This window comes from Hemibagrus wyckioides, linkage group LG28, assembly GCF_019097595.1.
Source record: "Hemibagrus wyckioides isolate EC202008001 linkage group LG28, SWU_Hwy_1.0, whole genome shotgun sequence".
Taxonomy (NCBI): domain Eukaryota; kingdom Metazoa; phylum Chordata; class Actinopteri; order Siluriformes; family Bagridae; genus Hemibagrus; species Hemibagrus wyckioides.
In genome coordinates, this window is record NC_080737.1 from 11,908,413 (window position 1) to 11,936,062 (window position 27,650).

A 27,650-nucleotide genomic window follows, 5' to 3' on the forward strand; every position below is an offset into this window, starting at 1 on the left:
TTGGGAACGACAGCAACTCAGCCACGAAGGGGTAGGCCACGTAAACTGACGGAGCGGGGTCAGCGGATGCTGAGGCGCATAGTGCGAAGAGGTCGCCAACTTTCTGCAGAGTCAATCGCTACAGACCTCCAAACTTCATGTGACCTTCAGATTAGCTCAAGAACAGTGCGCAGAGAGCTTCATGGAATGGGTTTCCATGGCCGAGCAGCTGCATCCAAGCCATACATCACCAAGTGCAATGCAAAGTGTCGGATGCAGTGGTGTAAAGCACGCCGCCACTGGACTCTAGAGCAGTGGAGACGCGTTCTCTGGAGTGACGAATCGCGCTTCTCCATCTGGCAATCTGATGGACGAGTCTGGGTTTGGCGGTTGCCAGGAGAACGGTACTTGTCTGACTGCATTGTGCCAAGTGTAAAGTTTGGTGGAGGGGGGATTATGGTGTGGGGTTGTTTTACAGGAGCTGGGCTCGGCCCCTTAGTTCCAGTGAAAGGAACTCTGAATGCTTCAGCATACCAAGACATTTTGGACAATTCCATGCTCCCAACCTTGTGGGAACAGTTTGGAGCTGGCCCCTTCCTCTTCCAACATGACTGTGCACCAGTGCACAAAGCAAGGTCCATAAAGACATGGATGACAGAGTCTGGTGTGGATGAACTTGACTGGCCTGCACAGAGTCCTGACCTCAACCCGATAGAACACCTTTGGGATGAATTAGAGCGGAGACTGAGAACCAGGCCTTCTCTTCCAACATCAGTGTGTGACCTCACAAATGCGCTTCTGGAAGAATGGTCAAAAATTCCCATAAACACACTCCTAAACCTTGTGGACAGCCTTCCCAGAAGAGTTGAAGCTGTTATAGCTACAAAGGGTGGACCGACGTCATATTGAACCCTATGGATTAGGAATGGGATGTCACTTAAGTTCATATGCGAGTCAAGGCAGGTGAGCAAATACTTTTGGCAATATAGTGTATCTCAATGACCCATATATGGGTTATTTTTCCTTTATTGACAAAATCCATGGAAGTGAAACACTCTGAAACTCTGGAAACTTGTTCTATTTCAATTTTACTTCACATTTTATAAGATGTAATAAAAATAGATAGTGTAATACACAAAGTTTCACAAAGAAAAAACTGCACATTTTGACAAAGGTCAGATGAGCAATCAATTTTAAATGTCAAGTCAAGACGTAAAATATTTGCATAAATGTATGTAATAAAATATCATTTTGAATTGATTGAGCTGAACATGTTTCCAAGGTACATCATTATGTACAACCATTACAATACTGGATAAAAAGTGGGTAATTCATATCTTTAACTGTGTTAATGTCTTCCAAAGCCACTGTAATTTCACAATACTGGTAACACTAATTGAAAATTTTGATTAATATGGCATCTAACTCAAGTTGCATTACATATGACAGCATTAAAAATAAACTTAAAATTTGAAGGCAAAACAATAAAACACATAAATCCCTAACTTTAAGTGGTGAAAACTAATTTGAAGGAGATGAATACCTTGGGAACGTCTTGTGAAAAAAGTGGGAGAGGCTTATTTGTGTTTGCCAATGGCCAAACCTTGTAAGTGAAGTCCTTTATAAACATGGCAGTATTTCTTAGCTTTTACTGTCACTAGATGAAATCTGTCCTATACCAAAGAGTTAAAGGTCCCGTGGAAGCCTGGGGGAATGTTAACAGGCACTTTAGCTCTTCCCACTTCCTCAAATGTCTTAGCATCCAGAACCAGCAGAAAAGTACCTTTATCCTAAACAGAATATAGAAAATAGACACTTTAAAACAGAACTGCAAACAGCTATGGTTGAATATTATTGAAAATAATTAAGGGATTTTACACTTCAGCACCTCAGTGGGTGTGAGGCCAACAGAGAGGATGACACCATCATCTTCTTCCTCTGTATTAGGCGAGGGGACAAAAATAGGCTCAGATGGATAAACGCCTGGCTGACACCATGCCTAATAGTTGAGCACAAAAACAGACAGTTACAATTTGGATGAGCATCATAACTGTACAGTTCAGTGTGGATTTCATATGCCATCTGCTTCACAATGATGATATTAAATTACAGAATACTGCAGCAATAGCACAGTGTGGCATGGGGTCGGTCATAGATAGGAGGAAGGTCTTGGCATCATGATAACGCATGATGATTCTCACCTGTGTCTCATTACCACCAGTCTACTAATTTGTCTCTCGTTGTACTTTTAGTGAAGGCCATAACAAAAGAGTGGAAGACTCTAAAACCATAATGGAAGCTGAACAGCTGACAGAGGATCACATGGTAGTGGTTCCTAGTCCAGGCTTCTACTACCAGGTTCCTACCTCCCTTTTCCTCCTCTGGCTTATCTAACATCTCACCATGCTCAGCATCTTTCTCTCCACAGGGGGAAACATCCCATGTGCTGGGCAAAGCTCATGAAGTGTGTTGGTGCTGCAAGGATGCAGGGCATTTTCCAGGATCATTGTCCCCACATGGATGGAGGAACTCTGATCTAGATCCATGATGTACCTCAGGCTTCCTGTAATCGAACAGGAACATACCACATACCAGTGAGTATATAACCTCAGTCCACCAAAGTCAGATTCCATGCGAGGCTTTGGAAAATGCATGGTTGGTGAATGTGAGGTGTGTGCTTGGGGACAATGATGATTATACCCTGGTGCCAGTCATTTCTAAATTCTATGAGCAAAAGAATAAAATGCAGGTGTCAGATAGTCCTTGCTTTACCCAACCATTAATTCTTGTACACTCTTTCTTTTTGATCATTAAGGATAGTTTATGTTGAGTGAAATAGGACACAAGCTAAGGAAGAGAAAAATTGATTCATCATAATCATCATAATCCCAAGGAACTGGGCAGGATAAAACCCTCTCTTGGCCAATTACAGCAATGTTGGTGGTGTGTGGCATGTTGTGAATGTTAGCTGGTGACTCCACTGGCCACCCCAAAAGTGCCATTGCACCTAATACCATTAATCATGGAGTCCTCAAAAGAATTGGAATGGACCCTTTAGGCCATTAGAATGGGCTGAATGAGGCTTTGTGTTAGTCCAGATAGGTAATGCAATGTGATACCCAGTACATCTGCACAACATTTAAGCACATAGTGTTGCAGGGCCACTCTTCCATGAGGAGGGACCTTCTACCAGCAAAAATTATAATTCAGTATGTACTTGCCCTGAGAACTAAACTCCACACACTCCAGGAGAATTTGCAACTGGCACAGGAACATCAATCCCGGCTGTATAATGGGGTAGTTGGCTACAGGAATCTGATTGATTGGAACTCTGGATTACAAAGTGGCAAGTACCCATTGAGGTCACATGGTGAGATTAGGCCAAATATATATCTCAATCTCCTCAATATATATATATATATATATATATATATATATATATATATATATATATATATATATATATATATATATATATATATATATATATATATATATATATATATATATATATATAATCAATGGAGATAGGCAGTTCCTGTGGCTCTGGTTGCGCAGAGCCCTGACCATAACCCCAATGAACATAATTGGGATGAACTGGAATGCAGATTGCATGTTAGGCCTCCTTGCCTCCTTTAATTGGATGGAACAAGCACATAAGGGCATGATAGTCAGGTGTCTACATACTTTGGCCCCACAGTGTATATCACTAATATAGGCTTACCTTAAGCTTTTTACTCTCCAGGTCTATTTTGATCAGTGAGTCTGCCACTACGTGACCAAAGCCACAGCCGTAGATGTAGCGGTATGGTTTGGTGTTACATCGGTCATAGTGAATATGTGGGAACTCAAAACCACCATAATCAATAAGTTCATTGTCATGAAGATCCTCAGACATGCAGAACACCTGGAAGATAATTTAGAGTCTTAAAACAGATGTAATAACTTGGAAAATCAGAAGATTTGTAAATAATGCAATCCTGTACTTGGAGCTCTGAAAAACCTGACCTCTGCAGCAGCAGCTCACCTTCTCTTTGCTGAGGCAGACTGCAGAAGCAGAGCTGTTGGGTCGTGTATTGAGGTTTTGGTTCAGTGGAGTATCATTGGTGATACACAGAGGCAGAACAAAGCGGCGAGGAAAATAACTGTCTGTGCTGTTGTATACCTTTTGGAACCAAACCACAGACTAAATTACATGCACATTACAATACAAATGCACCTGAAGTTGAGAAATACGCAAAACAATGACAAAAACTGCAAATCCAGCATTTCTAACCTCATCCAGGGCTTCTCCGGACTTGCGTAAATTCTGAAGATTGTAGATCTGAAGGGCCTGGCCATCATCTGAGCTACACATATCCACTATAAGGAAGCCATTCTCCTCAAAAGCATTGATCTGGTGGAAGTTGGATAAAGCCTTGGTGTGGTACTTCACTGGACTCACCTGTTATATAACCAGGGAAAAATTTATTAAATTAATTTAGTTTTTCAACAAATCAAAATGACTTTAATGATTATGCATTGAGCAAACACAAATGATAACAAATGCACATTGGTAACTAACTATAAAAGGATATTCTAACACTGATCATACTACACTGCTCAAAAAAATTAAAGGAATATTAATCATCACAGTATAACACCAAGTCAATTAAACTTCTAGAATATGAATCTGTCCAGATGAAGAATAAGTGATTGTGAATCAGTTTTACCTGCTTTGGTGCAAATGAAAGTGACTACAGGGTTACTTTAGAGGCAACAAGAAGACAACCCCCCAAAAAGGGAATGGTTTTGCAGATGGTGGTCACAGACAACTGCTCTCTCCTTTTCGTTCTTGACTAATTTCTCACGGTCCTCGTCACTACTTGTAGCATGAGGTACAGTACCTGCAAACAGGTACCAGTACCAGTTGCACAGGTAGTTCAGCTCCTCCAGGATGGCACATACAGTACATACATGCCATTGCAAATAGGCTTGGTATGTCTCCCAGCACAGCATAGAGGAGATACTGGGAAACAGGCCTTTACAAATTTTGTTATGAAATTTTTGCGAGCTGGATCAGGCTGTAATTTCATATTTCATGTTGATTTTCGGTGTGATTTTATATCCAGTCCTCAGTGGGTTGATGTTTTTTTGTTTTCATTGACCAGTGCCACATCATTTTTTCTCAACAAGTTGCACAATGTATATAAGTGCATATAAGAGCTACTGAGACAGTTCCCTGCCAGACCACCAGAGGGGGTGCAGGCATTTTATTATAGCCTGCGTTTTTGTTGTCTTTCCATATGTCAGGCCACGCCCTGCCTATTGATCCGCTTTCCCGCCTTGTAACCTGTTCCCCATTTACCCTAATGTTTTGCCCTTTATATATCAGCCCCATGTACCTGTCTTTGCCGGTCATTGTTTGGTCTTCATGCGGTATGATGTGACACTTTTATGTATTTCAGGTATCTATGTGATAGTCATATTTTTGTTACCCATATTTTATGTTTAAGTTTAATTGTTGCGTTAGTGTTGTTTTGTGTTAATAAAGCAGTGCCTGTTTGTTTTTTATCCTGCATATGGGTCTGATTCTTTGTAATGCAGGCGATCAAGACTATCATGGAGATCCTGATTCGATCCCTGCTTCAGGCTGCTTCTCATGACCATTGAGACAACTTCTTATATCTTCTTCAACCGTTCTTCAACTCAATGTGAAGATGATCCCAATGTGATTTAAGTGTTCCCTTAAATTTTTTGAGCAGTGTTTATTTTATAAAATAAACAGGGGAATACATTTAAAAATCTCAAATTAATTATTAAAAAAAACCCTTATGAAATACTGTTTTTAGCTTGGATGTTAAGGTGGCACCTGTCCAGTATGTTTGTTTACAACATGGAAGACGGTGTCTTGTTTGGGGTCCCAGTAGATACAGTCGTTTATGCCTTTCCCCCTTATTCTAGATGTCATTATCTTCATCAAATCCATCTTTACAGGCTGTTCGATGAAAACCACATAGTTCTCAGACATGGCTGGGAAGAAAAAGAAATAACCAGATTTTACATCTACATACACTATATTGCCAAAAGTATTCGCTCACCTGCCTTGACTCGCATATGAACTTAAGTGACATCCCATTCCTAATCCATAGGGTTCAATATGACGTCGGTCCACCCTTTACAGCTATAACAGCTTCAACTCTTCTGGGAAGGCTGTCCACAAGGTTTAGGAGTGTGTTTATGGGAATTTTTGACCATTCTTCCAGAAGCGCATTTGTGAGGTCACACACTGATGTTGGACGAGAAGGCCTGGCTCTCAGTCTCCGCTCTAATTCATCCCAAAGGTGTTCTATCGGGTTGAGGTCAGGACTCTGTGCAGGCCAGTCAAGTTCATCCACACCAGACTCTGTCATCCATGTCTTTATGGACCTTGCTTTGTGCACTGGTGCACAGTCATGTTGGAAGAGGAAGGGGCCAGCTCCAAACTGTTGGGAGCATGGAATTGTCCAAAATGTCTTGGTATGCTGAAGCATTCAGAGTTCCTTTCACTGGAACTAAGGGGCCAAGCCCAGCTCCTGGAAAACAACCCCACACCATAATCCCCCCTCCACCAAACTTTACACTTGGCACAATGCAGTCAGACAAGTACTGTTCTCCTGGCAACCGCCAAACCCAGACTCGTCCATCAGATTGCCAGATGAAGAAGTGTGATTCGTCACTCCAGAGAACGCGTCTCCACTGCTCTAGAGTCCAGTGGCGGCGTGCTTTACACCACTGCATCCGACGCTTTGCATTGCACTTGGTGATGTATGGCTTGGATGCAGCTGCTCGGCCATGGAAACCCATTCCATGAAGCTCTCTGCGCACTGTTCTTGAGCTAATCTGAAGGCCAGATGAAGTTTGGAGGTCTGTAGCGATTGACTCTGCAGAAAGTTGGCGACCTCTTCGCACTATGCGCCTCAGCATCCGCTGACCCCGCTCCATCAGTTTATGTGGCCTACCACTTCGTGGCTGAGTTGCTGTCATTCCCAAACATTTCCACGTTCTTATAATACAGCTGACAGTTGACTGTGGAATATTTAGGAGTGAGGAAATTCCACAACTGGATTTGTTGCACAGATGGCATCCTATCACAGTTCCACGCTGGAATTCACTGAGCTCCTGAGAGCGACCCATTCTTTCACAAATGTTTGTAAAAACAGTCTGCATGCCTAGGTGCTTGATTTTATACACCTGTGGCCATGGAAGTGATTGGAACACCTGATTCTGATTATTTGGATGGGTGAGCAAATACTTTTGGCAATATAGTGTATCTACAACAGAATGTTGCATCATTCGGTGTCTTCCTCAAATATGGTATAAAGTCAAGATTAAAGTTGAAACGCAGTCATGTTTAATTTTTAATGATAGACAGTGATATGCCTTGTCAGAGCTTTGGGAGAATATTCATTTAAGCCAGAAATCAGCTAGACATCAGTTTTGCTATTCTCTCTATATTCATTTTTGGGAGCACTCATCAATCATATGCATGGTCTATCCAATATTCCATTCCCTAGAGTTTTAATGGTAGTTGCAACACTTGACTCATACCTAGTATCATCATATTGCAATGGGATAAGTTACAATAAATTCAAGTTGAAATCCTTCTTAAATTCTAATATGTAATGTAAATGTTTCTCAATTTTGTATATTTTTTTTCTTGAAATGTTATTGTATTTTTTTTTTTGGTCTCATTGAAATTCAAGGGTTTTTTACATGGCAGCTAACCATAATATAGTATAACCTCTTTCAGAGTTTAGTTTTTTGATGCAGACTGGCTTTGTTTTCTTCAGATGTCCTGATTTAATGTTTAATGTTCAGATTAAATTATGAATGCAATCTTGATTAGCTGTGGTGTGTCTTGTGTGTGCAATTACCAAAGCTGTGGTAATATGAAGGCTTGTTTTTTTCAGCAGGTGATATGGAACACAGCACCTTCGCACCCTGCAGCGTATCACCAAGGGCTTCCTTTCTCGGAGGCACTCTGATAATGTTGTAGAAAGCACCTACCAATCACATGCGACTTTCACTAACCAAAAGCAAAAGTCTGAAGTACTTTCATAAATTTTTATAGTGAAGAAACATGAGATTTATTATGTTCTCCAAGTGTGTATGTGTGTCATAATCTCACCTTTGCTGCTATAGGAGTTGCCCATGTTGTAGACTGTACCATCTGGGTCAACATGAGGGTGGGCGGTTGCACCATTAACAGCAATGAACTTGCTCCAGTCCACCTTAATCATTATTGTGGAAATACCATAAAGAGTGAAAGGCATCCAAACAATTTGCAAACATAAAGATCTGCATTTAGTTTTCAAAATATTCTTGGATAATCTGATTATTATATTAAGGTTAATTGCATGTTGTGTACGTTTTCTTTTATTTATTTATTTATTTATCATAAATGTATGTGATATAAAATTTTTTGTCAAAAGTATCTAGACCTCCATCTTTAAACAAAAGAACCTAGATTAAATTCTCAAGAAAAAAAGGGCTAGAAAATCTGGATTTAATTTAAGGAAGAAAAAACAAGCGAAAAACACTACTATGATTATTTATAGGCAGTATAGTGGCATAGTGAGTAGCATGATTTTGTGCCACGAATAAAAAAAAATCAGTACTTGAGATAAGCATTGTTTCTGATTAAGATATTGTCTGATGTCACCATATCAAGTATATCATATTTTTGTTATTAGACAAAATTGAATGCAAGACATTAAATACCATTAAGAAGGGATCAAGAACAAAGAAGGAACTTCAGAGACAGAGAGAAGAGTGAAAAATTGCATTCCACATTACGTACCTTCTCTTTTGTTTCAAGAGTGTCTGGATCAATTTTGTGCATAAAGTTTGTCTCTGTGCTGACATAGTAGTCACTTTTGTATTTGACGAAGCTCACGCTAGCATTGTCTGTGGGCTCTGTAAAGAGAAAATTGCAGTATTAAACGAATAAGCTGATCTGTTTCGGGGTGCTGGAAGTTCATGGCATTAAATATCTTAAAAATCTTAAAATCTTATTTCATACAGAAAACGATGTATAAATCATGATGTTTAAACACCTGTATCAACAATCTAATCAATGGGAGAAAATGAGAATCATGCTGTTATCAGTGGTAACAGTGAAAGGTTTTGAAAAGTGGGAACTGAAAGAGCCTCACTTTTATTGCTGCTGAGTTTTAAGGAGTTATTAACCATCCAAGCTTTGATGTTTTGAAGACAGGTAGTGAAGAAGAGCTGGACAGTTCTGACCTGGACAAACTGTTTTCTGTTATTAAAGTAGGATGAGAATCAGAGAAGTGCAAAGCTGGTTACCTCAATGCCAGCCAGACATTCTAATAATAGCATATGGGAGATGGTATCAAAGGCAGCACTGAGGTCAAGGAGGATGAGGATGGAGAGAAGGCTAGAGTCAGCGGCAATCACAGAGGGGGGGATTGGTCACTATAGCAAGGGCTGTTTCAGTGCAGTGAAACCAGAGACAGAAACCAGATTGAAATGGCTCATAAAAATTACTGCTATGCAAATGAGCCTGAAACTGAGATACTAGTTTCTAGATACTAGATACTTAGTCAGTGCAAGCATTGTCAATATAAAATGAGGATTGGAAATTAAATCATGAGGATCTTCACACGGGGCAGTGGTGGCTCAAGTGGTTAAGGCTCTGGGTTGTTGATCAGATGATAGGGGTTCAAACCTCAGCACCACCAAGCTCCACTGTTGGGCAATTGAGCAAGGCCCTTAACCCTCTCTGCTCCAGGGGTGCTGTATCATAGCTGCCCCTGCACTCTGACCCTAACTTCCTAGGCTGGGATATGTGAAGAAAAGAATTCCACTGTGCTCTAATGTATGTGTAGTGATACTAAAGGCTTCATACCCTCAGTTCTTGAAAATAAGGCTTAAATGCATTTAATGAAGCAAAATTATTAACTATTACACTGATATAAGCACATGCTTATGCTATGAGTTTTATAATTGCACCATTTCAACATCAGTTACAGTTATGGTCTTTTTTACTGGCCCTGGTGCAAATCCACACCAGCACAGTAAGGTATTAAAGATTATTGTATTAAGAATGACACCATGCACCTGGCCTAGTGTCCAGACTTTACTCACTCATCCTCTCAAAGAAGGACATGAAGCGCTGGAAAATATTCTTGCACGGGTCAGGGAGCGCAAGAGTGCCAAACTCGGATACCACAATTCGATTCATCTCACTGTTCTTCTTGTAGGAGTCACTGCGCAGGAAGCGGCTTCTGTAGGTCACCTGACCATCAGCAATCTGAAAGCTGTGCATCAAGGCCATTCCATCAAACCAGTGATTAAAGCTGAGAACAGAGAGAAAATACAGACAGTCATAAAAATGAAGTGTATAGTTGTGCTGCTCCCAGAAGAATTCCACCTGCATTTACTTTCCAGGAACAAATATAAGTATTAAATAGAACCTTTTCACTGTGCCATAGTGAATGCTATCATTACCAGTGCTGCTAAGACTCCTTGTTCAAACATGTTCCAGCATGACAATGTCACTGTCTGCAAAGCAAGATGCATGGCTAGGGTTTCTAGAATTCAGGTGGTCTGATCTGAACCTCACTGAACACCTTTGGAATAAATTGTGCCCCAGGCCTCCTCACCCAACATCAGTGTCTGACTTCACTAATGCTCATGTGGCTGAATGAGCAGAAATACCCATAGCCAAGCTCCAAGATCTAGTGGAAAGTTCTTTTCAGTGTAAAAGATGAGGCTCAGTGTAAATAATGATAATAAAACACGTTAAAATCATGCCATTCGATGTCTCTCATAATGACAGTAATTATGTTAACATGAAAAAGAGCAAAGTCCAATATATCAGTTAGTTGAATAAGGTGATATATGGAGTATGAAACAGCTTATTTAAAATGTTCTTTATTCTTGTTTTGTGCAATAGAGTTCAATATTATAGTCTTCATAAAGCATGTCTAAATATTCCAGTGACCATGTGATTATGTAACTGGAATATCAGTTATCTATACAAGAAAATATAATTTTTATTAAAGAAAGGGATGGTGATAATTTTGATAAATGTAAAAGCACTATAATTAATGTCAATTCTTTGTAATTAAATGGATATTTAAGATCATTGTATTTTTAGTGTACAATTTGTATGTAGAAAAAATAGTAGTAAATACTTATTTCTAGTAAGTTTGTAGAAAATTGTAGATTATATTAGATATACTTATACTCAACCACCACATAAGCATAAAAGCATGAATAGTTTCTAATAAAATGTTTTTAATAAAATCATGTTTAAAATAGCTTAGAAATGCTTAGAAATGTCCTAGCTATTTAATAAGCAAGACTGATTTGGCATCAACTGATTGACCCAGAAACAGGAAGCTGCCATTTACAGCCAAAGCATTTTAAAACACCAGCATTTAGATCTCTTGAGACCTGGCAGGACTTCTATCAGTGCACATTAGACTGAAAATGTATATGAATTGACTGTGCATGTGCTTTATCTAAAGCAGGGTAATCAAATCTCTTTTATAATAATCTCTTTTTAAATCTCTGTTTATCTTGCTATAATTTTTGCAAACCACAAGATGTCACTGTGTTCAGTATGCAAGGCTTCTACATGTTCCCTGGCAGTTTGCAATTCCTACTCGAGGATAAATGAATGGATCAGGGCAAAATGATATTCATGAAACAGCAATCAGGAATAATAAAATCTCAGAACAAACACAAATCACTAGGTAACTGAAAAGGCTTTGCATCTGGTCTAGTGTCCATGTGTGTTTTAGTCTCTACAAAAAGAATGTCCCTGTAACAACTGAATTGATGTTGGCATGGTGGTGACCTATCTACCTAAAATAGTGATATCTTAATGTTGCTGACTAGTCAACAGTGTTTATTAATAAATGTGAACTAATGATGCTGTTCAAATTTAATTGTATATGACAAAAGTAAACAAAAAATAGCTTTGGTGTATCTTTACTCACTGTTGATTTCCAAACTCGAACTTTCCAGGGCCATTGCGAAGAAGATTTCCACGGATCCATGTAGGGATTGTGCCTTTAACAGTGGTAGGGATGGGCTCTGGAGTCTCCTCCACACTCTTCACCAGCGGAGCAATATCTTGAAGCCCATGCTGCTTCCTGAAGGTATGTTTCTGTTTATCGATCACAACTGAAGAAAAGACAAATACAGACATCACATGCTGACCAGAAAAAAAAAAGACCTTTATCTTTAACAAATTTTTTTTTTTTTTTTATCAATATACAAACAGCACATACATAATATATTGCAAATACTGCTTTAAAACAGTATACCTTTCAAAAGCACGATAACAGCTTTAAGGTACATCTTCTTCTTATTCATACAGCCAAGGCTTAATAACAAGATAAAGTCAGACACTTCTGGAATGTTTTATTCCCAACTAATGCAGGGAAATAATATGGTTCTGTACCTGGACATGTGTAAATCTCATACTTTGAAACAATCTGCACCGATTCATCTTAGTAAACCTGCCTTTCTTTTTAAAACTAGGACTAGGTTCAATAAAAACCAAAAAATATACCAACAAAACATAGACTGTGGTAGAACTAACCAGAGCTCACCCACCATCATGGGACACTTGGGGGAAAAAAGACTCCATACCTGAATATAATCCTGAAACTCAAGTGTCACGAAATGACCATGGTCTAAAACACAGTGCTATCATTAATCAAGTTATAATAAGCACCAGCATATACTATGTATGAAACCACTGGTCACTATTTGATAAGATTTTGATTTCATTTCAAACACAGCTGATCAAATTGTACCACAAAGAAAGACATATAAAAAAAAACTGGTGTATTGGATTATCATGCATTATACTGTATAATATATTATATTATGGTAGAGTGAATCTCATCTCTGAAGCTGGATATGAACTGATTTATACATGACATTTGGTGTGTGTAGTATAAAATGAAGTTTATATGTAAATTTATGCATACTAATATAAACCTTATGCGATTAAATTCAAATAATACAATTTTCGCTATTAAACTATGTATTTGAATAAATAGCTTAAGATAAGCTCATTGGACAACAGCTGATATATCCAATAAGCACTGGCACTATATTTCCCCCCATATTCACTCTATACATTTCTGTACATCCCTATTTACTTTGCTACTGTTTACACTGTTGTCATTGTTTGCACTGCACTGCTATCTATCTATCTATCTATCTATCTATCTATCTATCTATCTATCTATCTATCTATCTATCTATCTATCTATCTATCTATCTATCTATCTATCTATCCTGTTTATGCTTATTTAGAAGATTCCCTTGTCCAGAGTGACTTAAACACATCCTCGTGTTAGTTCCTTTGGTCAGGCACTAAGAATACCATTGAGGTCATTTTGTAAAGCTGAGTCATTTAATATTATTGGCATTACTTAAACAATTATAAAGGAAAATAAAGAAAGCAACACACTTTTAAGTTAAAGCAAATGAAACCAAAGAAAAGGCAGGAGAGGAGAGGAGAGGAGAGGAGAGGAGAGGAGAGGAGAGGAGAGGAGAGGAGAGGAGAGGAGAGGAGAGGAGAAGCTGGTCAGCACATCACACTTATTAAGAAAAGGATGTTCTAAGACCAGTATGATGTTTTTAAGGGGAATGAAGCTGGATTAAAAATGAACTGGAAAAGGGTGGAATGGGGAACAGTATTCCTTAAATTAAGAAGCAGTTACTACAGTATATAAAAAAGTAGAAAATGAACCAAATACTCAAAAAACCTGCTGATAACCCAGCACAAACTCTGAGAATGAAATGGACAAGGATTTGGATTAGAATGCAGGTTTATTATTTGTGTGTGTAGGTTTTTAATTTTCACAGACACCCTTATCCAGAGTAACTTACATTTGTCTCATTTATACAACTGAGCAGGGTTAAGGGCTTTGCTCTGGGGCCCAGTAGTTGCAGCTCAAGGGCCTGGGATTTCAATTCAAAACCTTCTGTGGAGTAGCCCAACACCTCACCCACTGAACTACCACTTCCCAAGACAAAAGCCCAAACATTCACATATTAGACCAGAGATGTCTAATCTTACCTACGCCTGACTCCTTTATATTAATTTTCAATAGACTATCAGATGTGACTTCTGATTGGTTGGAATGAACCTGCGTCCACTCCGGCCCCTTCTAGATAAGATTGATACCTTTAGACTAGAACCTAGCCTAAAAGCAATTTTAAAATGTAGGCAATGTCAAAAAAATACAATAGCATGCACTCAAAAATAAAGGTAGCATCTCTATTAATGAAAGTGGATGTTATCATTCAAACGAACAGAGGATTGAGAGTTATTGTAGTTAAATGTGTGTGATTAGAAGGCTGGCAAGTGAGAGTGAAGTCATGTGGAGCTTTGGTGCACTACTACATTGTATGCAACAATAGAAAATCATTTTGAAAGTGCATTATCCCAGTTGATCTTAGATCTTAGAATATTGCATGTGGCTTCTACTTAGTTGGAATGAAAACCTGCACTCACACAAGCCCTTGTAACCGGATCAGATTGAACACCCTGTGCCATAGTAATAACTGTGGTTAGTACATCAGATATAATGAAGTGGTTTCAGGGTTCACGGGTGGTTCTGTCTTACATTCACCTCATATAGCTAGGTTTTTTTTTAATTAAGATATTCATAGCCGTCTGAATTTTCTCAGAGGAATATAGGGGCTGTTTCAGAGTAGCATGTAATGTAAATTTGATGGAAGCTACTGAATTTAAAGTGCGACAAATAAATTGACAAGTAATGCTGACATATAGTGAGAATACAATGTGCTACTTCTGTAGAAACCATGGATATCAGTCAAGAGAGTGCAGGAAGTACAAGAAGAGTAACATCAACTCCAAATATTCTCAGTATGACCTGAGTGAAAAGTTTATAAGCTAAATCTAGAGGTAAAGTGAATGCTTATGTGTGTATAAGAATGCACCCCTTCTCTTTGCGTTTGCATTTAGACCCTCCAGTAAACATGGAACAATATTACTGAGTTCATTTTAGCAATGTCTGGTGGAAAGGGTTGAACTTTACTGGAGTGCAAACAGAACTCCCTCTAGAGAGTATGGTGAGATTCTTCAGATGGTGCAAACTGCATATCAAATAATGTAACACAGACTCGCATGAGTGACTCGACTCACATCACTACTGAAATGAAGACAGCTGAAGCACTGGTAGCCTGAGAGATCTGATATCCTTCACTATATCTGTAGAGAGGAAGAAGTGGAACACATGGCAGAAGTGATTTGAGCTTACCTACTGGATGACGCTTGCCATGACACATGGTGAAAAGTGATGTGCTTCTGATGGCAGAGCGGAATAAGTGGAAGTGTGTGCGCTGGGCTGTGGAGGAGAAGACAGAGAAAGAACAATTTGATATCAAAACGTGTTGCTATGGGTTTATATGGAAATACAGAATAGAATATTCCAATTTCTAAGTGCAGCTGGGACAGTACATTCTCTTTAACACAGAATATAATGTTGTGTTCGCTATAGACAACTGTTCTACCTGACTGACGGCTGATGTAAATGCATATTCAGCCAAGGCAAAATGTTTTCGCCACCCCATGGCATTAGCATCTTCAACACTCTCCTACCCACATAAACTGTAAGAGTTCTCTACCATCCTTTTGATTTTAGGGTAACCTCAGGGTATATACACCGATTAGGCATAACATTATTACCACCTGCCTAATATTGTGTGTATTCTGACACCTTTCTGTCATTAACTTCTTCAGTAATTTGATCAACAGTAGCTTGTCTGTTGGATCGGATCACACGGGCCAGCCTTCACTTCCCATGTGCATCAGTGAGCCTTGGCCGTCCATGACCCTGTCACCGGTTCACCACTGTTCCTTCCTTTGACCACTTTTGATAGATACTGACCACTACAGACCGGGAACACCCCACAAGAGCTGTAGTTTTGGAGATTTTCTAATCCAGTCATCTAGCCATCACAATTTGGCCTGTCGTCAAACTCGCTCAAATCCTTACGCTTCTCCATTTTTCCTGCTTCTAACACATCAACTTTGAGGAAAAAATGTTCACTTGCTGCCTAAAATATCCCTAATATATCTGTTATTGTGCTATTAGCAGGAAGAATAAGCATATAATTGGAGTGTAAAAGGGATTTCAAGTTTTTTTTAGATGTACAAGAGCTAGGCACTCAAGCCTAAATACATTATATGGCCAAAGGTACATGGAAACCTGACCATCGCACCCATATTTCACCCAGATAAGTATGGGTTGCTTTTCAAGTCTGGTTCCTCTCAAGGTTTCTTCCTCATATCATCTCAGGGAGTTTTTCCTTTTCACTCTTGCCTCTGGCTTGCTCATTGGGGATAAATATAAATTTCCATTTTAAACTTTGTCATTTTTATTCTGACTTTTCATATTCTTGTAAAGCTGCTTTGAGACGATGTCCACTGTTAAAAGTGCTATAGAAACAAAATTGAATTGAATTGAATATATGTAGTTCTTCTCTAAATGGTTGCCACAAAGTTATAAGCAAACCGTTATAAGCAAGCCCTGATCTCGACCACACTGGAAAATTTCACTGCATGCCTCATCTCCCATTATCAGTGTCAGACATCATTAATGCTCCTAAAGCTGAAAGAGCAAAAATCCCTATAGCCAAGTTCCAAAATTTAGTGGAAAGCCTTCCAAGAAAAGTGAAGATTATTATAACAGGGAGGACTAAAATCTGGAATGGGATATTCAGTTTGGTCAGATGTCCACATACTTTTGGTCATATAGTGTATGCATGGTATATATGTCTGGAAATGTAAGAAGAATCCAGATCATTAATGCATTCTCTTTGGGATACACACTCTCAATAAGACTAATTTTGTCCATGTGTTGTTCTTTGGCACAATACAACCCCTTCTAATATGACTGGCTTATTAAGTGTGACAAATCCTTAAAAACCTCAATACAAAATCTCTTGCAGCTCTCACAGTGTGTGTGAACATTTTTGTAATGCGAGCAAACAATTAACCCTTCCAAAATGACAGAATGATCCTGTAATGCAGCATGACTTGGCATTGATTATAATACCTAATGCAAGACCTCCTGTTATTGTTGTTGTTGTTGAGCAATTGGATTTAAATCTGCTTTTTTTTACCCCATCTGGCTGGATAATCCTAGTCTGCAGCCAACTGATTAACTGTGAAAATCACATGCATTAGTGACAGACCCAGCGTCTGTTGTCTGTTACCTCTATAGCAAAATGACGCTAGCACAGGGACAACTCTGATGTGAATAGACTCTGATGTTTCATTACATAAGCCTAAACATATGTGAAAGCTGTTAGACTGGAGAACAGGAACAAAAATTAGGTAAAAATCAGACTTACCAATCATGGCTAATTGTATATATTTTATCCCACACTGAAAGATTACAGCAACTGTAACGCAGATATGTTTGCTTTGCACTGGAGCAGGAATGCAATCTTTGGTCAAGTTATGTAAGCATGCTTGTAACTGGGACACTTCCTGGTAAGAAAAAGAAACATGCTTAAACCCTTTAGAACAGGGTTTTTCCTTTATGTATGTTTAATCACCTAACAATGAACTGCAAATGAATTAAAAGACAGCTTTAGAATTTGATCTGGGAGTAAAACAAGCTTGTGCTCAGTATATTATACTTAGTGCAGTCATGTAGGAAATGTGATGAACTTTGATCCATAAGTGAGCAGGAAAAGGGGTGTGGAAAAAAATGTCTCTTTCACTTCATCTGTTTCTTTGTTTTGTTTGTTATCAAAGCACCTATACAGTGGCTGTGATGAGAACCCATTCAGGGTGTCCCCCGCCTTGTGTCCCTGGGATAGGCTCCAATATTTCTGCAACCCTGTGTAGGATAAGTGGTATAGAAGATGGATGGATGGATGGATGGATATGCTTTGGATATATAAGGTCTGTATAAAAGACATAAACCTGGTTGCATAGGTGTGCACACCCCTTAACTAATACTTTTTTTAAGTCACCTTTTGCATGTAATGCAGCACTTAGTCCAGGGGTTTCCAATCTTATCCGCAAAGGGCCGGTGTGGGTGCAGGTTTTCATTCCAACTGAGCAGAAGCCACACCTGAGTCTACTGAAAGCCAAGATCAGTTGATTAGCCAGTTGGAATCAGGTGTAGCTTCTGCTTGGTTGGAATGAAAACCTGCAGCCACACCGGCCCTTTCTGGATAAGATTGGACACCCCTGACTTAGTCTGTTTGGCTACCAAGTCAAGTAATTGTGTCCTCTTAAGGCATTATTTTGTTGAATTGGTTTTGTGTTTTGGGTCATTATTGTGTTGAATGATTCATATTTAGCTATGTAACAAAAACCTGCAGTGTTTTTTTTAATTTTTTCCTGAAATAGATTTTAATCTATCCATGATTCCCTGTCTCTTGACCAGAGCCCCCAATGAAGAGCAGCCCAGGATAATATTAACATGCTTTTATTGTCTGATTAACAAAAGCAGCTAGGGTATGATTGTTAAATCCTGCTAAAACATAAATGATAATAAGAAAAAAAATTAAAAACAGCAAGCTATGTTTACAAATTGTTGTAGTATGAGAGGAAAAAAACACTTTGCGAAGTGCTAATAAAATTAGATGCTTAAAAACAATCGAGATGGGAATGCATCACATCACACCCAGTTGTTGATTCATTTTCTATGACAGTATACCCCATCTGCATTTATTTATTACATATTATTATTACATATTATTTATTACAGTATTATGACTTCTTTTTTTTTGATAATACAGTCATGGCAGTACATACACATAGTTCACAAAGTTACCAGGGAAAACTGTTGTTTCTGCATGTAGTGAAATCCAAAAATCTAATACCATAGTGAAAATCTGGCAATATTTTGATCTACAAATTGGAAATACACTGAAAGGTGTCCAATTAGGAACAATTCAAATAGATTATTATTTAAAAGGAAGCATATTTGTATTTATATTCACTCACTCATTTTCAGTAGCTTCTTTATCGACAGCCTAACTTGATTGGAAAGAGCAGGCCTGATTTTCCAGTGTTCAGCTGTCCAGTTTTGTTGAGCCTGTGCCCACTGTAGCCTCAGCTTACTATTCTTGGCTGGCGGTCATGGAACCTGTTGTGGATTTCTGCTGTTCTGACCAAGCCGGTTTGGCATGCTGTGCATTGTAAGATGCTTCTCTGCTCACTAAAGAAGTGGGTGGGTGTATTCTACGTAGGATATGTTTTATTGATTTCGTTTGCTTGTTGTTTTTCTAATTAATTGTTATTTTTAACATTAACCCTTCCACTGTGCTCTGAATACACTGGAAACCAAGGTTACAGAGATAGGATTAGAGTTTTTCATTCAATAATGAAGTGGGATATATGGTGCAAATTAACATATAATAAAACCATATTTCTGAAACTGAAGGCTACTCTGAACGACCATAAGAGTTCATTTTTTGTCTCATTAGACCAGAGAATCTTTTTCACTCATGCTTTAGTGTTCTTGTCCCTGAACTAGGAACTTCTAGCCTGGTGTTTGACTTTGGCCAAGAGTCCTGATGGTTCCTAAATTCTTCCATTTCACAACTATGGAATATTCTGTACTAATGGGAACAAAAAGTTTTAGAAATGGTATTAAGCCTTTGTCTATGTTTCGACACAATTTGATGGCAGAGATCCTTAGCTAGAAACAGAGAACAGTGTGTGTGTGTGGCTGCTCAATAGAAGACATGTAAGATGAGTCTTTTGTCTCAGCTAGAAAATGTATATATGATTATCGCCAGCACCTAAGAATGACCCGATTCTGTAACTGGGTAGAACCGTCAGACAGACAGACAGACAGACAGACAGACTGATTGATTGATCCCAATGGGAAATGTAGAACTTCCAGCAGTATCCATAAGCATAGGTAATAAGGTAATACTTAACAAACGCTCCTCGCTTCTATCTCCATTTTAGGTTGCTGTCTAAGGAAATTTCTTTCTTGGATTGGGTTAGTAAGCCCATTGTGTAAAAGGAGTCACTTCGCCAACATTGGAACAGAATGCTTTCTGTGGATATGATGCCTTTTGGTGGACCACTCTTTAGTCAAATACAAAGATTTTAGCTTATATTTAACAGCTAACATTTTGCGTAAAACTATACATATATGACCTCTGATTGACTTAATTTTCTTGGATCTGATTATAATGAAAGTGATCTTAGCCATAAGGTAAGCTTGTGGTGTTAACTGTAGCTAACGTTGTGATCAGTTTTCATTTATGATGGGCGCAACGAATCAGATCGTTATGGCAGACCTTTGCCATCTGGCCAGTTGCCAATGTTCCCCCCATTGTGCAATAAAAATATGTGAAATATCCTTATATTCATTTGTTACCACCCTACATCTATTCTATTCTATTCTGGACGTACAATTTATTTTATTTTTCTATTTAAATATGTGTATTTCTATTTCTTATCCTATTTTTTTTTCATTGTCTGTGTATTGTTGTTGTCTTTTTGCATTACACTAAAACAAATTCCTTGTATGCGCAAACAAACTTGACAATGAAGCTCTTTCTGATTCTGATTATGTTTTCCTTTCCAATATGGCGGACGCGTTTTCGCATCACAATACTGTAAATAGCACCACATGATTTCCGGTCTGTCTGGGGAAGGGGGGGGGGGCTTAAACTGGAAGCGAGGTCAAAAGGTAATTTATTTTTCTTTCTTTTCCTTTGCTGCCACTTAGCGGATTAAAGTAGTATTTTTTACACAGAACTTGAAGGTCAATATAATTTCATGGAATTAAATCAGGAAAATAGAAGACGATGCTGCGTGGATTTTAAGGTTTTTTTATTTATTCATTTAACTTGTATTACTTTCATTAATTACATTAAAAAAAAAAAATATTTAATTTAATTCTATTTAATTCTTTGCCCCGGTGGAGAGCGTGCCTATGACGTCATATCCACCCGGCTTCCGGAAGTCTTCCCAGGGTTGCATGCTGGTTTGTCGTGCTTTGCCCTTAGAGGTGACTTTTCTCAACAGCCTCATACTTGTTTTATTAAAACATTCGATATACTGAAAATGGCGGATTTCAGTAGTTTCGATAGACCATCAATGGGTTCATCGGAGAACGCGGAGGCTGCTGAACTTCAGCGTCTGATCGCTGTGGAGCAACAGAAAGCACAGTTTCAGGCTCAGGTATGGAGATGAACACATGGGGGCCTGCACTGCAGAGCCTCTGTCCAGAAACAGATCTACTGACCCCTGATTATTATTATTATTATTATTATTATTATTATTATTATTATTATTTATATATGATTATCGCCGGCACCTAAGAATGACCCGATTCTGTAACCGGGTAGAACCGTCAGACAGACAGACAGACAGACAGACAGACTGATTGATTGATCCCAATGGGAAATGTAGAACTTCCAGCAGTATCCATAAGCATAGGTAATAAGGTAATAAATAAAATAAGATGAGAATATAACAAAAATACTAAATACCCGAATTTAAGGGTACCAAAAATATAACAAATAACCTATAATAAAATAAATACAACAAAAATACAGAGAATTAAAAAATATAACAAAAAATACTAAATACCTGAATTTAAGGGTACCAGAAATATAACCCAAAAATATAACAAATAACCTATAATAAAATAAATACAACAAAAATACAGAGAATTAAAAAATATAACAAAAAATACTAAATACCTGAATTTAAGGGTACCAGAAATATAACCCAAAAATATAACAAATAACCTATAATAAAATAAATAAAACAAAAATACAGAGAATTAAAAAATATAACAAAAAATACTAAATACCTGAATTTAAGGGTACCAAAAATATAACAAATAACCTATAATAAAATAAATAAAACAAAAATACAGATAATTAAAAAAAAATAACAAAAAAATACTAAATACAGAGATTTAAAGGTGTATGAGAAGTAATGTGCAAAAAAAACAAGAATAAAAAGTTACAAAATGCGTTAAGATTGACCTTGCTACGATCGTATTGAATCAGTACTCCCAGTTATATTTGTTTTAATTGTGTGTGTGTGTGTGTGTGTTGGCAGGTGCACAACTTCACAGACGTGTGTTGGGACAAATGCATAGACAAGCCGAGCTCAAAACTGGACTCGCGCACTGAAACGTGTCTCGTGAGCTGTGTGGAGCGCTTCATCGATACCACGCTGGCCATCACGAACCGCTTCACACAGATGGTGCAGAAGGGCACACACTGAGCATGCAGTCACCTCACGACCTCTCAAGGACTAATGGCTTACATTCCTATTAGCAGCCTCAGGCTCTCTGGTGAATAAGCAGGAAAAGTTTAATGCCATAGTCTTGGACTCAATCCCAAGTGACTCTTTACTCCCTACAGATATGTATTAATTAGGGTATGAGAGTGACTTCTGTCTTCAATTTCTGCGTCAGATTGTTATTTTTTATTTTTTTGCTTCAATGTCTCGAAGAACAGAAATAAGGAACCCTGGAGAAAATCCTACATCGATCCCTTTTCCCCCCACCTCTTATAGTTTCTACCTTAAAGTAACCCTGAATGTAACTCACTAAAATTGACAAAATAAAGCAATTTACTTGCTAGACGATAGCACTTGTAACAGATCAACATAATTGGGATATCAGTATCGTGATTTAACTCCACGATAAAAAAATGTAATGTGGGCTAAAAAAAAATGTATACACACTTCAACAGTTGTTATCTATGCCCTTTTTTCCCTCCATGTTCCCTGGGCTTAACATCCCTCGATTTCCATCTGTAGGGAACACTAAAGGGTCGCAGAAAACCACCCACAATGGCTGCATTATGGGAAGAAATTGAAGTATCATGCAGAGCAATCCCTGTGGACACTCTGTCAATGTTGTTCATACGGTAGTTTGCCGAAATCTAGTGTCTGGATGCGAATGGTGGCCACTTTGTGCACCTAATGTGATTGCATAATTCAAACAGGACTTCTAGTCACCCTTTGGTGTTTATATAAATTTAGTAATACAATTTTTCTGCAAAAATTTCTCTTGTTGAAGTGCATATACATTTTTTTTGGGCCCCTATGTAGTAGTAGTGATAGAAGATTGGATCCAAATATTACAACTGATAATTGAAATCAGCCATTTTTATGTGTTTAAAAAGTTTGGGGATACTTTCATCACCAAATCAACCTGGTCTGTGCTTCAAATATGGAGCCATTTGGGATTTAGCCTCAGTGTTCGAGGTCACGGCTCTTCTCATACATTCACATATATCTTTCTTTCTGCAGAAGAATAACTAGGGATGATTCCCAGTGGACTGTGTGTGATTATAGTACCAGATTTACTTAATGATCCTCTCAGCACATCATTATTTCCAAGCTGCTATTGTCCGTGTCCCTGCAGATCCTTGGATCTTTGTCTGAAAGTATGGTTCTGATGATCAGATGTACCAATTAGCTCACTGATTGCCTGGATTAACTGTCAAGTCTGTGAATTTCAGGCTTATTTTTGAAGTACAAGATGTTTCTGTATGTTTAACAGCTGTGATGTGGATGTTCTTGGGTTTCTCATGTTGATAAATGTCACAAGAACATTTTCATGCATAATATACACACTTGAGGACAATCCGTTTCAGTCTTTTCTTAACCCGCACATCGTTACTGCAATTTAAAATGAACAATTATCCTGATTTTTGTTGCTCTGAATTTTGGTCTCTGGTGTATCTTTACATACCTTTATACAAAATGCCAAGCTTTAATAACCACTGAAATATAGTTTTATGCAATAGTCTTAAACTCTGAATATTGCTATATTTTTAACATGAACATGAACTTTTTTTTTTTTGGTAAAATTTAGACACATCAAATTCATATGACATGGAATTTAAAACATTTTAGTTTTGGGTTTTAAAAAAAATTGAAATAAAAATTAAGTGATCAATATTCAGGGTAACTATCTTTGTTTTTGAATTTTTCTTACATTTTAGCAGCAACTCTGAGCTATAGCTGTGAGGTTTAAGAAAATGTATGCTTTGTTACAACTACATATTTTATGATCAAATACACTATATTGCCAAAAGTATTCGCTCACCCATCCAAATAATCAGAATCAGGTGTTCCAATCACTTCCATGGCCACAGGTGTATAAAATCAAGCACCTAGGCATGCAGACTGTTTTTACAAACATTTGTGAAAGAATGGGTCGCTCTCAGGAGCTCAGTGAATTCCAGCGTGGAACTGTGATAGGATGCCACCTGTGCAACAAATCCAGTCGTGAAATTTCCTCGCTCCTAAATATTCCACAGTCAACTGTCAGCTGTATTATAAGAACGTGGAAGTGTTTGGGAACGACAGCAACTCAGCCACGAAGTGGTAGGCCACGTAAACTGACGGAGCGGGGTCAGCGGATGCTGAGGCGCATAGTGCGAAGAGGTCACCAACTTTCTGCAGAGTCAATCACTACAGACCTCCAAACTTCATGTGGCCTTCAGATTAGCTCAAGAACAGTGTGCAGAGAGCTTCACGGAATGGGTTTCCATGGCCGAGCAGCTGCATCCAAGCCATACATCACCAAGTGCAATTCAAAGCGTCGGATGCAGTGGTGTAAAGCACGCCGCCACTGGACTCTAGAGCAGTGGAGACGCGTTCTCTGGAGTGACGAATCGCGCTTCTCCATCTGGCAATCTGATGGACGAGTCTGGGTTTGGCGGTTGCCAGGAGAACGGTACTTGTCTGACTGCATTGTGCCAAGTGTAAAGTTTGGTGGAGGGGGGATTTTGGTGTGGGGTTGTTTTTCAGGAGCTGGGCCTGGCCCCTTAGTTCCAGTGAAAGGAACTCTGAATGCTTCAGCATACCAAGACATTTTGGACAATTCCATGCTCCCAACTTTGTGAGAACAGTTTGGAGCTGGCCCCTTCCTCTTCCAACATGACTGTGCACCAGTGCACAAAGCAAGGTCCATAAAGACATGGATGACAGAGTCTGGTGTGGATGAACTTGACTGGCCTGCACAGAGTCCTGACCTCAACCCGATAGAACACCTTTGGGATGAATTAGAGCGGAGACTGAGAGCCAGGCCTTCTCGTCCAACATCAGTGTGTGACCTCACAAATGCGCTTCTGGAAGAATGATCAAAAATTCCCATAAACACACTCCTAAACCTTGTGGACAGCCTTCCCAGAAGAGTTGAAGCTGTTATAGCTGCAAAGGGTGGACCGACGTCATATTGAACCCTATGGATTAGGAATGGGATGTCACTTAAGTTCATATGCGAGTCAAGGCAGGTGAGCGAATACTTTTGGCAATATAGTGTATCTTAGCTCAAAAAAGCATTCTGTTGTCTGACAATAGTTTTTTTTTAGCTCCAACGTATTTAACGTCAAAATCTCCATGCTTGATATGGTGTGATATTCACAGATTCTTCCAGTAAGAACTGAATCTGATCTAAGATCAAAAACTCTTTATTAGAGCACGTGGTATTTAATAACAGCAAGACAACTGGCAGCTTTTCCTCTAATATTTCAGCATAATCTATCAGTAAGGAAGTGCTTTGAGCTTCTTGTCAGTGTCGTGTCTGGGTCTGAATAATCTGTCTCATTATTATACACTGCCCGTCCAAAAAAAAGTCACCACCTGGATTTAACTAAGCAAATAGGTAAGAGCCTAATGGATAATTACTGCATGGATGATTGTTTCAGCTGGCAACAAGTTATTTAACCCTAACTGATGCAAGGAGTAGCTTCTCATTTCTTAAACAATCAGATGCATCAAGGAAACATCTAAAGAGATTGCTGTAACTACTAAAATTGGGTTAAGAACTGTCCAACACTTGTAGCCTTAAGAAAACCACTTATCAGTGAGGCTAATCTGGGAAATAAGGCTTCAATTTGCTAGGGAGAATAAAGGTTGGAATCTGGAGCAATGGAAGAAGGTCATGTGGTCTGATGAGTTCAGATTTATCTTGTTCCAGAGTGATGGGTGCATCAGACTAAGAAGAGAGGTGGATGAAGTGATGCACCCATCATGCTTAGGCACCGTACAAGCCTGTGGGGGCAATGCTATGATCTGGGGTTGCTGCAGTTGGTCAGGTCTAGGTTCAGCAATGTTATGTGCCCAAAGAATGAGGTCTACCTGAATCTTCTGAATGACCAGGTTATTCCATAATTTGGATTTTTTCTTCCCTTATGGCACAGGGATATTCCAAGATGACAATGCCGGGATTCATCGGGCTCAAATTGTGAAAGAGTGGTTCAGGGAGCATGAGACATCATCTTCACACATAGATTAGCCACCACTGAGTCCAGACCTTAACCCTACTGAGAATCTTTGGGATGTGCTGGAGAAGACTTTGCACAGTGGTCCGACTCTCCCATCATGAATACAAGGTCTTTGCGAAAAAATAATGCAACTCTGGTTGACAATAAATGTTGTGACATTGCAGAAGCTTATCGAAACGATGCCACGGCGATTGCGAGCCGTAATCAAAGCTAAAGGTGGTCCAACGAAATATTAGTGTATGTGACTATTTTTTGGATATATACACTATATTGCCAAAAGTATTCGCTCACCCATCCAAATAATCAGAATCAGGTGTTCCAATCACTTCCATGGCCACAGGTGTATAAAATCAAGCACCTAGGCATGCAGACTGTTTTTACAAACATTTGTGAAAGAATGGGTCGCTCTCAGGAGCTCAGTGAATTCCAGCGTGGAACTGTGATAGGATGCCACCTGTGCAACAAATCCAGTCGTGAAATTTCCTCGCTCCTAAATATTCCACAGTCAACTGTCAGCTGTATTATAAGAACGTGGAAGTGTTTGGGAACGACAGCAACTCAGCCACTCAGCATAGTGCGAAGAGGTCGCCAACTTTCTGCAGAGTCAATCGCTACAGAGCTCCAAACTTCATGTGGCCTTCAGATTAGCTCAAGAACAGTGCGCAGAGAGCTTCATGGAATGGGTTTCCATGGCCGAGCAGCTGCATCCAAGCCATACATCACCAAGTGCAATTCAAAGCGTCGGATGCAGTGGTGTAAAGCACGCCGCCACTGGACTCTAGAGCAGTGGAGACGCATTCTCTGGAGTGACGAATCGCGCTTCTCCATCTGGCAATCTGATGAACGAGTCTGGGTTTGGTGGTTGCCAGGAGAACGGTACTTGTCTGACTGCATTGTGCCAAGTGTAAAGTTTGGTGGAGGGGGGATTATGGTGTGGGGTTGTTTTTCAGGAGCTGGGCCTGGCCCCTTAGTTCCAGTGAAAGGAACTCTGAATGCTTCAGCATACCAAGACATTTTGGACAATTCCATGCTCCCAACAGTTTGGAGCTGGCCCCTTCCTCTTCCAACATGACTGTGCACCAGTGCACAAAGCAAGGTCCATAAAGACATGGATGACAGAGTCTGGTGTGGATGAACTTGACTGGCCTGCACAGAGTCCTGACCTCAACCCGATAGAACACCTTTGGGATGAATTAGAGCGGAGACTGAGAGCCATATATATATATATATATATATATATATATATATATATATATATATATATATACATATATAGCCATATATATATATATATATATATATAATATATACATACACATACATACATATGTGAGGGAGGGTTCTCTTGATTCCACCTGCTGTTCTATACAACAGCTACC

At 39.0% G+C, this 27,650-nt stretch overlaps 2 protein-coding genes across 4 annotated transcripts; one reads left to right on the plus strand and one right to left on the minus strand.

The window, feature by feature from the left end:
- Positions 1–1,074: 1,074 nt before the first annotated feature.
- Positions 1,075–19,128, minus strand: LOC131348008 (carotenoid-cleaving dioxygenase, mitochondrial-like). Of its 3 annotated transcripts, XR_009203872.1 has the most exons (15): positions 18,992–19,112; positions 17,380–17,518; positions 15,282–15,368; positions 11,973–12,159; positions 10,111–10,322; positions 8,801–8,916; positions 8,129–8,231; positions 7,875–8,003; positions 5,831–5,991; positions 4,256–4,423; positions 4,007–4,144; positions 3,704–3,886; positions 2,382–2,542; positions 1,868–1,978; positions 1,753–1,769 (listed from the first exon to the last, which is right to left on the minus strand). XR_009203872.1 is itself a non-coding variant. In XM_058382522.1 (14 exons), exons 2-14 carry the CDS (start codon positions 17,384–17,386, stop codon positions 1,653–1,655), a joined length of 1,719 nt encoding a protein of 572 aa, XP_058238505.1. In that variant the 5' UTR covers positions 17,387–17,518; positions 18,992–19,110; the 3' UTR covers positions 1,075–1,652. The 3 variants fall into 3 exon arrangements, 2 of the variants coding, with proteins under 2 accessions (XP_058238505.1, XP_058238506.1); XM_058382522.1 differs by lacking the exon at positions 2,382–2,542 and having other exon boundaries at positions 1,075–1,769; positions 18,992–19,110; XM_058382523.1 differs by lacking the exons at positions 2,382–2,542; positions 17,380–17,518 and having other exon boundaries at positions 1,075–1,769; positions 18,992–19,128.
- Positions 19,129–20,954: 1,826 nt separating this feature from the next.
- timm8b (translocase of inner mitochondrial membrane 8 homolog B (yeast)) lies at positions 20,955–23,852 on the plus strand. The gene is made up of 2 exons (XM_058383911.1): positions 20,955–21,190; positions 22,082–23,852. The coding sequence occupies exons 1-2, from the start codon at positions 21,074–21,076 to the stop codon at positions 22,247–22,249; spliced, it is 285 nt and encodes a 94-aa protein (XP_058239894.1). The 5' UTR covers positions 20,955–21,073; the 3' UTR covers positions 22,250–23,852.
- Positions 23,853–27,650: the final 3,798 nt, after the last annotated feature.

What these genes read in the sequence shown, in the direction of transcription:
- LOC131348008 (XM_058382522.1), bottom strand. An exon ending in GTCCTTCTTTGAGAGGATGA is followed by an intron (nt 8,917 to 10,110) that starts GTGAGTAAAGTC and finishes TTCTCTTTACAG; the next exon opens with AGCCCACAGACAATGCTAGC. An exon ending in TTGGCCTCACACCCACTGAG is followed by an intron (nt 1,770 to 1,867) that starts GTGCTGAAGTGT and finishes TATTCTGTTTAG; the next exon opens with GATAAAGGTACTTTTCTGCT.
- timm8b (XM_058383911.1), top strand. Translation starts at nt 21,074, where the DNA reads ATGGCGGATTTCAGTAGTTTCGATAGACCATCAATGGGTTCATCGGAG. An exon ending in AAGCACAGTTTCAGGCTCAG is followed by an intron (nt 21,191 to 22,081) that starts GTATGGAGATGA and finishes GTGTGTTGGCAG; the next exon opens with GTGCACAACTTCACAGACGT.